This window comes from Etheostoma spectabile, chromosome 21 (genome assembly GCF_008692095.1).
Source record: "Etheostoma spectabile isolate EspeVRDwgs_2016 chromosome 21, UIUC_Espe_1.0, whole genome shotgun sequence".
Taxonomy (NCBI): domain Eukaryota; kingdom Metazoa; phylum Chordata; class Actinopteri; order Perciformes; family Percidae; genus Etheostoma; species Etheostoma spectabile.
This window is the reverse complement of record NC_045753.1, coordinates 21,284,807-21,300,616: the sequence shown is the minus strand read 5'-3', so window position 1 is coordinate 21,300,616 and position 15,810 is coordinate 21,284,807. Positions and strand designations below refer to the sequence as shown.

The window sequence follows — 15,810 nt, the reverse complement described above, 5'->3', positions numbered from 1 at the left end:
ACATCCCTGGTTTGATTCTGACTGGGGACTTTCATTCCCTTTCTTTCCCTGCTTTTCCTGTCTGCATCTCGCTCCTGTGACATCCAATAAAGGTAAACGGCCCCAAAGAGAGAAATGGTGTTATAAAAATAAACTCAAACTATTCCCAGTCACAGACGTGATAAAACAAGTCACTACTGTATGTTCAGCAAGAAGTGAGAAATGAGAAGCACAGTTCTGTTAAACAAAACAATGCTTTTTGTTCAATTTTATCTTGTAACATAAAACTGTCATGGATGGTGGTTGACCTTGTGAAAAACTTTGGACAACTGTCTGCTGCTGGATGGCCAGGTCAGTGAGTTGCCAGACCCCGAGGGAGCCATAAATACTGTGTGTGATTTCACATCCTATATGCCCTGCCCTGGGCACAGCTGTCCATCTCTGGACAATTTCTCTGCCCAAAGGGAGGACTGACTGGCTCCATGGACCTTGTACACAGCCTGCCCATCTGTTTGGGACTGTCTTTCATTCACCCCCTGGAAAACAGAACCAGACAACTTGGTCCATTTTGAATTAGAAATACTGACACTGTCATTGAGGTTTAGTGTAACTGGAGATAGCAATGCTTCCCTTCTTAAAACAGCATTATTTACCATCAAATACTCTAAAACATAATGACACTCTAATCAACTAATCAGCTACACTTTGTGTTTAGTGCTAATTAGCAGAAGTTAGCATGTTGACACAGTAAACTAAGATAGTGATAATAGTAAACATTATACCTGCTAAAAATTACCATTGTGAACATATTAGCATGCTAACATTAACATGTAGCTAAATCTGGGAAGTTAAATAGTGTTCACCTTAACACAACGTTTGACAAAAGTTGACTTATACGGCAAGATGAGAAGACTAAACTAGCTACTTGTTAGCTCATGATGGTAGACTGTTAGTCTTGGTTAATATAAATATGTTAGTGCTGATAAGATACTTGAGTTTGGGTACCAATATTTCCATAATTTACATAACATAAACCGACACTTGACATGCTATCTTGCAACACATGAATGTCCGTTTTGGACAATTCTTGCCTTCCACAAAACTTAAAGATTGTGGTTATGGCAAATAAACTATGGTTAAGGTAAGGTTAAAGTGATGATGAAAGTGAATAAAACACTTTGACTAAGGCAAGGGAAAGGTCAGGGTTACTGTTAATAAAAAGGCAAAAAAAAAGTCTGGACTCCTTCATCAAAGACAGACACATTACACAACCACCCACATCCTCAACACACTTTTTTTGCCTTCTTACATTAAGGACACACTACTTGATGCATTGACATTGGATGTACATGATGAGATGCAGAACTGTCCAATATGGACAAAGGCAACAAAATATGTTGAAATTTAAAAAAACAAAATTAACAAATGAAGCCTGATAAGTCCTTCTTTCTTAGTGAAAAATGCAGAAATCTATCAAAAAAATGAATCAAAATAGAAGACATTTCACAAAGACACATAAAGATATCACAGGTTCTCCATCACCCATCCACGGTGTATCACAGCTCCAAATTGTTAGATGTGATAGGAGAGAGTCTGGAAGTGGCTATGAGAATATGCGAGAATGACAGCCAGTGAAAGGGAAACAAGACTTCCCTCTAGCTATGGCTTCCTGACTTGTTTATTTGCTAACTGGGTGGGGGGTGTGGGGTGTGGGGGGGTTGGTTTGGAGAGAGGGTGAACATATGGTTTGCTAAAACATGGACTTGTAGTTTGGAGGCCGAGGCACCCTAAGGGATGGAGCTGACGGGCTTTGGTCCCTGTCTCCCTCAATTCCTCCCGCTTGGACAGCTAGAGCCAAACAGCCGTCCTCCAGGAGTTAGCAGCCTCTCGCTCTCCCTCTCTCTCCCTGCTGCTGCCCACACCCCCACACTCATCCTCAGTCAAACCCAGAGATTGTGAAGAGTGGGAGGTGAGGGGCCACTGGCTTTGGGGTGTACATGGGGGGGGGGGCACTGGCTGCAGCTGGGAAGCTGACTGACACCATCATCTTGTCCCTGGTCCCCAGAGTGTGAGCCCTGTTGCTGAGGGAATAAAAGCCCTGGTCCCGGCAAGAGGACATGCTGGTACTGTGGTTCTAACACATATGGACATTTGCTTTGCATTAGTGTTTAGATTTTGAACTCGGTTGTCAGGTAATGGATACTCTCCTCTCTGGGAATTCCGAACTCAAAGTAAGTATAGTGAGTGAGGTCAGGATCTTTCGTTTTATGAAGAGGAGAGTTGTTAATTACCTACCAGCTACTGCAGCTATCTTATACAGATCACTGCACTAAGATAGACGGTTACACACACACACACACACACACACACACACACACACACACACACCCTCAAGGTCTATGTGTTTATGGACACACTCACTCACTGGGATCAAGGCGCTAATGTACACACATGGTCTCACACACCCTGCATTGATGAACAAACATATGCACACACATAAACTCCCTGTGGGTCAGTGACTTAATATGCACATACTTACACACACACACACACACACACACACACACTGGGTCATTTGTTGATAGACTTACACATGCACACGTCCACACACACCCTGAAGGTCATTGCCGTGATGGACAGCAGTCCTGATGCGCTCTGACAGACTCGGCTGCTTCCTTTCATTTTCACTTGCTTTTCCCCCATCAGGTGACACCCACAGGTGCTTTGGCGAGAGAGACTCCGCCTCCTGCGGGTGCGTTTGGGGGCAGCTGGTGAAAGCGGGAGGGCAAAGACTGAGACGATGAGTGAAAAAGTGGGCGGCTGAGGCACCAGCTGCTTCCTGTCAGTGACCCACAGCATGGTGTGAACTCCACCTCTCCTCACACTCACCTATACATACATATATGTATCTGTATACATGTATCTGCTGCCAAGCCGCATCCTTATCTGATGTTTCCGAGTCATGTCTAGTCATGACTGAACCTTAACATCTGCCCTTTTCAGATATCAACCCAGCTTACATTGAAGGCTGTGTTTTCACCTTGGAAAATAGCCAGTGTTCGTCTAGCCTTTGTATGTATAATTGTGTGTGTTCATTTAAGTGTGAATCTGAAAATGTGTCATTGTAGGCTCCCAGCGCTGTTCCCTGACATACTGTTAGGGCAGTTCACCTCAGAAAAGGACACACGCCTGTTTTTAGTACTTTTGGAAGTGGAAGTGGGTCTAAAAGTTTAAGAACATGCATGACCTTTGACAGGAATAGGTTTTGGGGGAAAAAAAACATATTCACTCCCTTACCAAGAGTTAGATGAGAAGATCAATACCACTCATGTCTGTGAGAGTGGTAATGATCTTCTCATCTAACTCTTAGCAAGAAAGTCAATAAGTGTATTTCCCATAATCTTTAGCTATCCATTTAAATAAGTTTGTGCACTGCTTCAATTTGACCTTACAATGTCAGGTGCAGATGTATCAGACATAGGAGGAAGAAAACTGAGACTCAGTCCAATCCCAGCCAAAAACATTGGTTTAGTTTGTACATTATTCAAAGCGTAACTCTCGCCAAAATACAACCCAGGGTCTTTTTGTGAATGTACCCGAGTCAAACTTTCATTTAAAACCTTAATTAGGAAGCGCCACTTTTAAGATTGACAGCATTTTTGTTTTCGGTCAAATGGCCTTTTGAATGGGAGTGTAAGGGGCACTTCTATGATAGCATAAAAATCGCTATTTTTACACTAAGAAGGCTCGACACAACATGAAACTTTGCTCAAAGTATCACCAGGGGCTCTACACATGTACTTGAGCATTGAGAACATTGTTTGTACACAGAGTTTACTATAAAGAAAGATTTTGAACAACTCACGTAGCGTAACGTTTTTCCGCTCGCCACCATCTTGTCAGTCAAAAAGTGTTGATCTCCGATTGGAGGAGAGTAAAGATGGAAAGCTCCTGAAGCTTAGTTCCATATAAAATGCACGGATAATTTGTTGTTTTGTCATTATTGAAACACAATATTGACCTTGTAGTAGAGCCTAAAATAAGAATGACATTTCCTCCCATGGAGTCCGTTCATTTGCATTCGGAGATCGACACTTTTTGACTGACAAGATGGCGGTGAGCCCCTAGCACTCCCATTCAAAAGGCTCTTAGCCCAAAAACGAAAAAACGGTACTTCTTAAAAGTGGAACTTCCATCCTAATTATGCTTTTAAACAAAAGTTTGACTCGAGCACATTCTCAAAAAGACCCTAGGTTGCATTTTGGCGAGAGTTACGCCTTGACACACAGTATTGTGCATTTTGCACCATAGTCTTCTGATCATTTACAAAAAAAAGTCAATTATCATTCAAGTCAGAGAGGCCAAGCAGTTTGAGAGACTGTATCCAAGCCTCTATTGGTGAGTTTCTATCCTGCTAGAGTGTCCTTGAGCAAAACACCGAAGCTCCACTTGCTCTAGGACTGTTTAAGTGCCTGGAAGGAAAAGCAAAAACACAAGAAAAGTTCAATTTATGCTCCAATAAACGAAGAATTTGCTCAATTATACATGGAGCAACTGCAGTGTATAAACTATATTATTGCAAGAATGATGTAAGACAGATCTTGTTAAAGCATGTTAAAGAATATTATTAGGTTATAATGATAATTTTGAAGTCATTAAACACACTGGAAAGAGAACCAAAGGAAGTCATCAAGGGCATGAGGTTGTTTTGTCACAGTGGCTGTGTTAGTAAAGCTGGGAATGGCTGTTGGAGTTTTTCTCTTTTGAAAACGAGAGGTAGGAGGAAAGAGGGAAACGAAGGCAGGGGGGTAGGTGAATAATTGATAGTGGCTGAGAGCGATATGAGTTTAGTTAATGTGCCCAGCAGCACAGACTAAGAGAGGAGCTGTTAGCCATTCCACCTCAGGCCTAAAACTCAGGCAGTGGAAAGACTCTCCCTGGGTTAGACAGGTCGCTGTTTAGTCATCCATCTTCCTATCCGTATATCTTTCTATTATTCCATATAGTCCGTTTTGTCGGATGGTGGGCACACATAGATTTTTTCTTAATTTGCATGGGCTTGATTGTGTGTCTGTGTGTGTGTGTGTGTGTTTGGAGGCATCTGCACAGCTGGATCTCCCTGGTAGCAGTGTTGTTGCAGCCCTAAGGTTCCTTTCTCTGAGTGGTAATAGAGTGCTCCTGTCAGCCTCCCCAGATGCCGCTCCATAAGGACCCTCAACTCTATTAACTTGCCAGGAGAGTTGTGTGTTCAGACTGCAAGTCTCAGCTTCTTCACAGTCCTACTTTTCCTGCTGAAGGTAAAACACATTGCAGTTTGCATGTGGACTTGGAGTACACTTTTGTACATGGAGTATAGAAACAAGCAAAGACAAGCAAACAAAAATTCTGAAAAAAATGAAGAAAACAGGCTTATCCAAATGAACCCTATCCCTCCCTTCATACACAACTACTACTAAGAACGTGATATTTGTAAATTGATTTAATGTAATCATTAAATATAAGCTAAAGTGATTCATGACCTTCCACAGCAAATACATATAATAATAATAGTAATAATAATAATACAATAGCAATGTTTCTGTGTTAGTACAGACTGGCAAAAGAGTAAAAAGTCTTAGCCACAATGAACTAATAAACTGCCAATAGATCTTAAAAATCAAACAGACTCATATCAAACTGTGGCTAAATATGTTTAAGATTATAATTTTTAGTAGAAGTCTGATACTCAGACAACACTATGCATCAGCACCACATGGCTATGTCCCGTTTAACTATTAGTTCACCAGTTACAATACCTTTGTGAGTCAGAAAGTGAGAGCATTCCAATAAAGTACAAAACCAGCATCCTGTTTTAAATCCGGGGCTGCTTCACCTGTTTCCACAGCAGTTGAGGATGATCTGCAATGGAGGACTAAAAAATACACATTGCATCATAATCAAAGTGACAAAATATTTTGTCACTAAGAGATACATCTTCTAATTTTGAATAATGCTAATCGATTAGTGTCACTAAATGTAGATTGGTGATGGAAGCAATGCTCAACTTATTCAGTGAAACAAGATATAGTCTACCTTACAATCCAGTCTGCTTGATGGCTACGTGGCTTTATTATCATGGCACATAATCATTTATTTGACTCAGGTGGAAAACATCCTTTAAACTCTATAATTATACATGCAATTTCTTAGGTTCTTTTCATAACCACATTCAATTTTGAATTTAATTTCCAGTAATTCTGCATGACATATTTGTTATCTATAGAAATAGAATTTAGAATTGATTTGTAAGAGTTTGAAGAAATCAATGCAAGAAATGGTGTCCAATCGAGAATGTTAGCCTTTTTTGGCATCATTATTTTCAACTATCTCCAAAACACCAACACTCCCTGTTTTAGATTCAACAACAAATAGGCTGAAAGAAGTGGCAGCACTGAAAGAGTCAGTTACTCTCTTGGAAAAATAACTGACATCATCTCCCATGTGCTTTCAGAAGTGGATGATCTTGCTTCTCTACTTCCTCCTCCATGTCACAGTTGGCTCCTGTTGTTCCTCCTGATTTACCAGACATCCTCTTTGCCCTGCTGTCACATTTGGTACAGATGGTTAGGCTCTATGGAGTGGCCTGTCAGTCTCCATTTGGTCGCCTTGGTGTGACAGCGGGTCTGATGGCTCGTGAAGGGCCCCCGACTTTCCCAGCACACGGACACTGACATTTCTCAAAGGGGCTCGCATGCGCGCATCCCACCCAGCCAGAGGAGAGAAATTAAGAACCTGGAGTTGACCCAAAGCCCGCCACAGGCTAAGAGAGCAGATGGATAAAGAAAGAAGGAGATGAAGTGGAGTTTCAGAGGTTGGGGTTCGATTTAGAAGAAGCGGAGGAGGAAAAAAAAAACAAGCGGGAGGGGATAGGTGATGAGGAATGAGTAAGAGACAAAGGGAGAAGTAAACAGGTAAAGGAAGAGGAGTCTGATGTGTCAGAAGACGGACATGTCAGTGTTGCCTGTGGATGTGATCTTAGAGCTCATGTCAGTAACACATCCAGTGCACTGCATACTGTTTGTGATGCAGGTGAAGTGAAGTGAAGAGAAAAGATCCACCAGCCACCCCAAAACACACTAATACTGTGTTAGACTTAGTCCATGGAGAGGCCCGCAAGAGCAGACACACACACCTTTATGACATCACAGAATCACATTATCACAGGTCTATCAAGACAGCCAATAATGTAATGTAGTACACATGACAAAGACAGAAACAGTGAGCAAAAATTAAAGCCCTCTTGTAGGAAAGAATAACAGTGTGTGATTATGAAAAAAAAAAAAATCTTCCTTGCTGCATTTGGAGAACCAGTTCAAACAAGGCGTATTATGTGTTCATTCTAGTCATCACTGCTGCAAATCATCCTGTTATTAACATTTTCTCTTAGCTTTTAACTTAACTCTTAAAATGCATACTTCTATTTTATGATTTTAATGTCTGTTTTATTAATGATTTTAGAATATATTTATATACTATGCTTCTCTTGTTGTAACTGTGCTTTGTTTCTGGTATGTAATTTGATTGTTTATGTTCACGATGTATTTCTATGTGTCTGTAAAGCTCTCCAAGTTGCCTTGAGTGTGAATTGGGCTATTTAAATAAACTTGCCTTGCCTTTTCTCATATTGATCAATTGGTCATGAAATATCAATCATGAATTATTTTTTTTAAACTGTGGTTCAGTACATGATTGTGTTGACATATTAAGCCATATTTAAGGTCTTACCTCTGCTGATTCCTGTATAGAAAAAATATATTCTTTTTTTTTTGTCTGCTAAAGGGTTACAAACAAAAGCTTCAACAATCAATTACCTCTGTTCCTCACCTGGATGCTGCTAATAATCAGACAAATAATAATAAAAAAAAAAAACGAACTTAACAATAACTTCAACATTTTAGGATTTTACTCAGACAAATGTCATATCCACATTCCCTGACAAGAAACCATCACCAACCTAACCTTTGTCAATATTGTGTAAGTTGATATCGCATCCTAGCTGCAAGGTAGAGACCACATTTGACAATGTATAGTGGGGGGGGGGGGGGGGGGGGGGGGGGGGGGTTGCAGGGAGAAGAAGGGAGGGGTGTGAGCTGCTGTATTGTAGTGCCTGAGGGCAATGCTCCCAGTCAATATATATCTCCACACTGGCTCCTGCGCTCCTATTTGAGCGGAACGCTCTGCCCTCTCAGTGCCGCGGCAGAGGAGTGACAGCCAGCCACCACGGGACGCTCTGTAGGTACAGATGAATACATTTCTTTCTTTTTTACTTTCAAGTAGCTCGTGGCATGCAAGCAGGTTAGTTTGCTGAGATTATGTGACATTTTAAAAAGTAACTTAAAGAGAGGCCTGCTGTTCATAGTGCCTTTGCATTTGCATTGAGAAAAGAAGAAAAGGCTTTTGGTGTTAGTTTATTTTATATTTACATTTATATGTATGTATATATATGTAATTTAGAGCATGTCAGTACAAAAAACATAAAAGGATACGTTTTAAATTGTAGTTTTAATTCAATTAGATTGTTCATTTCCAAGACTGAATGTGGTCATGTCATTTAGTGAAAGGTTTTTTATTTCCATATATGCACTTTTGAAGTAGAAAATAAACACTGCATTGCCAACAATTTTACATTATGCAATATTGCATTATGATGTGATTCTAATGCAAAAATATATATATAACCATAGCAGCAGCATCATCTGATGTTTGGCTGTCAAATTTAAATGCCAGTAAATATTGTGTCAATTACAACAAATGTGTTTTGTTTGTAGAAAGTTGTATTTAAAAAAAAAAAAAGAAGTTGTTTGGTTGCACTATCAAATTGAGTTAGAAGATTATATTGAAAATAAAACAGACATTAAGACTAACGGCAGCACATGTATGTCCTCTGTTTATTCTTTTTAGACAGCCAACTCATCATCCGGACAAATATCTTAGGTAAAGTGTTAAACTCAAAGTATGAATTTATAAAACTTTAAATAAAACTAAAAATATTTTTTTGTTAGTGGTTATGTAGTTAGTTACGTACTGTACCAACAGCCCGTCCCACAGGCTGCCCGCAGTGTGGTTGCTGTTGCATGTAGCCTGTCAAAGCTTTTAGTGTGGTGAACCTCCTTTAATTGGAACAATAGATGTTCAAGCGGTAAGGCTTGTTTGATCATCAGCCCTAAAAGCTTGAAACAAGACCGCAGGGTTTGGATATGGGGCAGCGGGGGGCCAAAGTGCAGTCGGTGGAGAGGCGAGCGGATAGCAGTGGCCAGAAGAGGAAAAATCTACTGTAAAAAATATTTTTATTGATTGGATCGTAGCAGCAGCTGTTAGGCTCCATTATGACTTTAAAGCTCAGGTCAGAGCCCCGGGGCGGACAAGTTAGCCAATCAAATGGTCAGCCACAAAACGGGCCAATTCTTAGGTCCAATTGGGAGAGCCGTTGGTAACAGCCTGCCATCCTGTGTTAGACTCACTGTGTCTTTCATCATCGCCCTTCGTGCTGTGGGTTTGATAGATGAGGTTGTCTGCTGTCTCTTATCATAACGGGCTATCCATCACCTGTGTTTGCTTCACTGGCCTTTATATCAAAACTTCGTCATGAGCCGTCTGTGTAAGACAGAAAAAGATTGGTTAGTGAAGTTTATCTTTACTTCAGCGTGGACCCTGTACATCACACAGACTTTCATCTTTGAATGACCTGGGAAAAAAAAAAAAGACAAAATAAAAGCCTTAAAGCAGAGTGTTTTAAATTGAGAAGCACACTCTTCCTCACGTCTTCTTTCACCGGAGGGTTCACCCAACGGCCTGGCTTGAAGTATAAAGAGATCACAAAGTTTCTGTAATTTAACAGATGAACTAAAATTGTTATTAACATTATTTAAATCTATTTTAGGGATATTATATTATAACTAATGCCGATGGATGATGAAGCAGGATAGAAATATAAAAAAAAAAACACAAGAGAAAAAAGAAATTGGACAGTCAACAGTTTACATGAGTAAATCAAAAGGTGCAAATTGTAACTCTCTTTCTGTTTGCTACACATTCATAAACAGAAGAGAAAAGACAAAATAAAATAACGTTAAAAAAACAAACTAATCAAAAATGTCTGTTTTTGGTCTGTCTTTTTACTGGAGCCGAGAGATTTTTATGCTTTCTTATAAGGCACATCAAGTTACAAAATAGTCATCCATCATAAGAATTAAAGCTTTTTTATTTACAATTTTTACAATTTATATTTACAATGTAACTCCTCATTATACATGCTTTTATTGCTCATTGAGTAATAAAGTATGACCCAACTCTAAATGCAGAGGTAGTAAGATGGGACAGGAGAGCAGTTAAACTCATGCACCATGTTCTGACCCAGATCCCAGTCCTGGCACTAATGATGCCCTATAGGCATGACGCCAGGCTCTGATTAGGAACCAGGTCTCAAACCCCCAACTCCTCTCTCTTCTATACCTGCAACCCTAAGCCTGGCCGCGCTGCGCCTGTAGCCCGCCTGCGAGGGTCCAGGACTAAGCTTAAGCAGGCCTGTTAGTATTGCAGGGCCCCCTGCACAGGTGCAGAGTCCCCTGTGACGGCCCCATTTGCCCCCCAGCCCTGGACCCTGTTAGCGCCTGGTGCTGCACTGGAACTAATGAGTAGTGGCAGGTACAGTGAGAACAGAGCAGCGTGGGCCTCCCTGCAGTTAGGTTAGTGGCGACCCTCAGCTCAAGCAGACAACAAATGTGTTTTCCTAATACACATATGTGCATATTAATGATATAAACCACCCTTCAGTGCACGGATAACTCTATCACAGATATTTGGATTCTTTTTTACAGAGCTGCATTTCTGCAAGCTATCTACTTTTTTTCAGAACAAATGAAGTGAAATAAAAAAACATAGGAAAAAAAATAAAAACTGTCACTTTGTTGTTTTCAAAATTACCACTTTTATTCATACAAAAATGTCTTGTGTGTTCACAGGTTCAAGAAATGCTCTTTTTCGTCTTCCTAACCAAACTGAGGAAAAAACTGGCCCAAAAACACATACAATCTAAAAATCTATTTTGAAGTATTATCATTTTAATACAATCCCACAATCTCTATAAATTTCAAGACTCAATCATGTCCAAGGACGATGTTTGTAAAGTGATGTCTGCCAGCAAACACAAGGAGCGCAAGCCTAAGAAGCCTCACTATATTCCCCGGCCATGGGGCAAACCCTACAACTACAAATGCTTCCAGTGCCCATTCACCTGCATGGAGAAGTCCCACCTGTACAACCACATGAAGTACAGCCTGTGCAAGAACTCCCTTTCTCTGCTCATAGAGTCAGACTGGCCGTATAAAAAGGGCAACATCCTGCACCCAGAACAGCTACGACCCTTTCAGCAGGCACATGGCCATCACGCTACCGGGAAAGATGGGCTAGAGAAGGGGAAAGGGATTGAGGAGGGACAAACGCAACAAAGGGCCGTGGAGGAGGAAGGTGAGGACAGGGAAAGCCAGGGACCAGAGGATGAAGAAGAGGGAGGACAAGGAGAGGGACTTCAGGTCACTAGGTTGACAAAAGAGAGCTCCAGTGACCGCAACAGAGCAGACGGCGCAGAGTGCACTGCCAAGAAAATCAAACAGCCAGAGTCAGAGCTTCTGATGGCAGACATGCTCTCCCTGGAAGATCAGCTTTTACGAGCACGCTCAGTAGAGGTAGAGGCCCAGCTGAAACACTACAAGCTATCCAAGACATATCTGACGGCTCCTAGCCTGCTGTCGGAACAGTGGCGGCTGTTAGCGTCCAGCCACACTAAGGCCAAAGCTGAAGGTGCTCAGCCTCGAGTGAGTAGTTCAATCCCCTGTTACCCTCCTCCGCCAAACCTGGTGGATTACCAGGATCCTACTGGACTCAACCTGTCAGTGCTCGGGGTGGGCTACCCTATTAGCCCCAGTCTCTTCTCCTACATGAACTCTGCTATTCCCGCTGCTGCCACAGGCATCACCGCCCAGACCCACGCGCAGCTCGCCCAGCTTCCCTTCTTGGCCTCGGCCGCTCAGCTGATGCACCCAGCCTCCAGCACCCATGCAGACAGAGCTCTTATCCCCCCTCGTCTCTACTATCCCTTCCTGTGTGAGCACACATTTGGACCGTCCTCTAGTCAGAGCGAGGGCAGCAAAGCGCTCAAGACGTCCACAAACAGTCTAGAAGCGAATCCCCTGACTGGCTTCCAGCCTAAAGTCAATCTGTGGAAAGTGCCTGCTTTACGACCAGGGGCTGCAGCAGTCTCCCATCCTGGCTGGGTGTCACCACAGAGAGACTCCCCCGACCAGGGCTGCAGGTTGGGGGATAAACTGCAGGCTACAGCTAAGGAAGGCAAAGCAAGCGGTGGCCTTAAGAGGACAGGGGCCCCTCTGGGGAACCATGAGGCACCTGTTGAGAAGAAGCCAGCCATGGGGGGTTTCACTTTGGACCTGCTGAAGAATATTCAGACTGCATCGACTCTTGATATGTCAGCGGACAAACTTCATTTCTATGGAAGGTAAAGATTTCTATTACATTTCCTTATTTTGTTAAAATTATTGTTGGTAGTAAAATAAGTAGCAGAGGGATTACGATCAGCCCTTTTTTTACAATTACCAAGAGGAAATATTCCAATATTACAATTTGTTTTATAGTAGTCTCAAATGTTGTCTATACAAATGGAAAATCCCTAAATTTCTCCCATCCTCAGTTTACAGGATGCTCAGCTACCGACACGGTCCACTGAACTGTGGTACAACAATCATCTCACCAGTCCCAACAAAACAACATCCTCTCTTTCTACCTGTGGGGGAACCAACAGCCAGGACCGGACTGCAGCCCGGACAATGGGGGAGGGAGCCACAGAGTCCGTGACTGCTCTTCTCAGTGACCTCTCTAATGCCTTGCAGGAGTACCAGGAGGCTGAACGCAAAATCTCCCACCTGGAGAAGGAGGACATTCCTGCCCAGCGCCACCTCTGGGAACACCTGAGCAAAATCCGCAGCGAGCTAGCCCACATCCACCAGGCACTGGAGCGGACGGCTCGCCAGAGCGACGGACCTCTAGATCTGTCGGTCAAGAGGGACTCGACAGATTTGGTTGGTGACCACGGCATGAGGGACAACGGCAGCCTTAAAGACAACAGGACAGAGACAGAGGAGGAGGAGGATGATGAGGAGCTGGATGAGAAAAAAGAGGAAGAGGAGAATGAGAGTGAGAGGAAGGCGATGAAGGCGTCGTTGGAGAGTCGTAGGCAGTCATTGGACATGCTGATCAAGATGAGCCAGGCATCAGTGGTGAACACAGAGGTTCTCTCTCCTGGGGGTCTGGGCATGAGGCCTAGTTCTGCTGAGGCCTTATGGCAGAGCAGGACCACCAAGTGCGAGGCGGACTCCAGTGTCCTGCTCTGCCCCGATGGCCGATCTGTGGTGTTCACCGACATCCCCTCCTCTGCCAAAACCCCAAAGAGACCTCCATCCATACAGCGACTGGAAGCCCAGTGTCCTCTGAGCTCGTTGACAGCTACTGACTAATCTATTCTTCGAAGTGTAATATAATGGACTCTATGCAGTTGTTGAAATGCAGTTGTCGTCATTATTACTGGCATGTCTTTGAATTTCACTGGCTGGAGGAGAACTGTCACTTTTACCCTCGGTTTTACTTCTTAGAAACCTCAAACATTTTGCACCTTACAAGACAAACAGGGAATAAGTGACAAAATTTGAAAAATAATCTTACAAATGCACTACGGACATTGATTGTTACAATATGATTCTCCTTAGAATAATTTTAAAATGGGAAATCAGCACTTAACAACTTCCATCAGGATCATTTAAACAATTAAGTCCATTAAAATCATGCTGAGAGACAATCCTTTGAATGGATTTGTAAATATTGTAATTTCAATAAATGTAAGTAAAATGTTTTAAAGGATAAATGCTTTTATATTGATAATGTTATGTTGAACGGCATCATTTCACTTGATAAAAATACATTGTATTATACACACGTATTGTATATATATATATATATATATATATATTGTAATACGTATGTATTTCTTTGAATAAACTGAGTAAAAAACAAAGAGTTTTATTGTTTTTTTTAACTAATAACATTAATATTGTTAGAACATAAATTCATCAGTTTTCTGTTAAGTCCTGTTGGGAAAGACCATGAGGCTAAATGCCATCATGCCTATCATTTAAAGTCTAAATAAGAGACAAACAGATTCATAGTGGCAGCACCACCTGAATCTCCTCTATCCGCCCTGACACAGTCGGGAGGCTGTGCTAAAGGTGAAGCAGCTCCTTAAGCTAAACACCATCACCTGGGCCTCTGCTCGTGGATCAGGGAGCGCCCCTGCAAAGGTCAGGGTCCCCCAGGGCTTAGCTCCACATAGACTAAATGGAGGACTACCTGTCTCCCCCAGGACGGGCATCGAGCGCTGGTTTGCCCTGCGTCTACTGGCCCCTTCAACACCCTCACACTAAAGACACAGCAGAGAAGGTCAGCTGCCGTGACCAGAAGAGTCCACAGTGGATGTTCAGCCTTGAGAGGTCAAAGGTCGGATCTTTTAAAATAAACAATTGATATTGGCTGAATGTCTTGAGTACAAAAATCCCATTTGTGACTTGACTCACTATGTTCTATGAAAGCTATGCTGTTTTTCAAGCAAATATTTGCAAGTAATTATTTAAGTATTCTTTGTGTTTGCTCAGAAAAATAAAAATCTTTAGGCACTTGATTTCCTCACTAATGTCAAATTTCTATTGGTTTTAAAATCATATGTGGCAGTTTGCATTTAAAGTCTCACAGTAGTTTAGCATCAGCTGGGGGCTCTTAAAGGTGAGTCCCCCCCCACCCCATTTATAGAGGTTTACTCCTCGACGCAGCAGGCCAGGGTTTGACTCTGGCCTGTGGGCCTTTGCTGCATGTCAGTCCCCCCTCTCTCACCTCTTTCACTTCTTTTTCTGTCCTATCAAATAAAGGCGTAAAATGCCCAAATAAAATTCTTTAAAAAAAATAAGGTGAGTCTCCCTAAAAAAGAAACAAACTTAAACGTTGGCACAATGTGTCTGACTGGTTTAAATGTTTCTGAGGATGTCAATATGGATGTTTTAGAAATGAAACGTTTCAGTTAGACAGCTCCCTCGTGTGGACAAATGATTTAAAACCACATCTCTGGATGTTTTAGAAATGACTGTTGCAACACTAAAATCAGGATTCAAGCATAGACTGTTATCTATACAGACCATGGATCCAAGTAGAAAGCTCCCTCGTGTGGACAAAAGATTTAAAGCCACGTCTTCTCAGTCCTCTGACTCCAAGACAAAATCAGCATGTCTTTAAATATGATTACCAGTCAGTACAAGACATACTGTACCTTCAGATGTGTGAATAAAGTGACGCACGGCCCTAGACAACATCGTTCCTCGAAAAGATGGTTTATCTAGACATGCAAAGATAACAGATGCCAGTTAAAATAGGAAGTGCATCAAAGGGTAAGTCATATCTTATAATTGTTAGGGTTGGAACATCCTGTAAAAATACTTAAATTTAGACTAAATTAAAGTTAACTGACATTTCATACACAATGTTACGGAGCCGGGGTGGAAAATGTAACAGTACTTTAAGTAAGTAAAAAATATACACAAATATATTTTAAATTTAGCTATGTAAAAGGCATAAGATTAATTTAATATGGTAAAATGTGATTTCTTTTCTTCATTTTTACAATTACTAAGGCCAGAAAAATAGGGGGAAATATGACGATGGTTACAAAGCCAGGCAATTTTC

At 41.8% G+C, this 15,810-nt stretch overlaps 1 protein-coding gene across 3 annotated transcripts; it reads left to right on the top strand.

Moving 5' to 3' along the window:
- The first annotated feature begins 8,157 nt into the window (after positions 1–8,157).
- On the top strand, positions 8,158–14,027 carry prr35 (proline rich 35). 3 transcript variants are annotated; one of them, XM_032501571.1, is made up of 4 exons: positions 8,168–8,254; positions 8,920–8,952; positions 10,980–12,529; positions 12,722–14,027. In XM_032501571.1, exons 3-4 carry the CDS (start codon positions 11,121–11,123, stop codon positions 13,542–13,544), a joined length of 2,232 nt encoding a protein of 743 aa, XP_032357462.1. In that variant the 5' UTR covers positions 8,168–8,254; positions 8,920–8,952; positions 10,980–11,120; the 3' UTR covers positions 13,545–14,027. The 3 variants fall into 3 exon arrangements, with proteins under 3 accessions (XP_032357464.1, XP_032357462.1, XP_032357463.1); XM_032501573.1 differs by lacking the exon at positions 8,920–8,952 and having other exon boundaries at positions 8,158–8,250; XM_032501572.1 differs by lacking the exon at positions 8,920–8,952.
- Positions 14,028–15,810: the final 1,783 nt, after the last annotated feature.

What these genes read in the sequence shown, in the direction of transcription:
- prr35 (XM_032501573.1), top strand. Translation starts at nt 11,121, where the DNA reads ATGTCCAAGGACGATGTTTGTAAAGTGATGTCTGCCAGCAAACACAAG. An exon ending in AAACTTCATTTCTATGGAAG is followed by an intron (nt 12,530 to 12,721) that starts GTAAAGATTTCT and finishes TCCCATCCTCAG; the next exon opens with TTTACAGGATGCTCAGCTAC.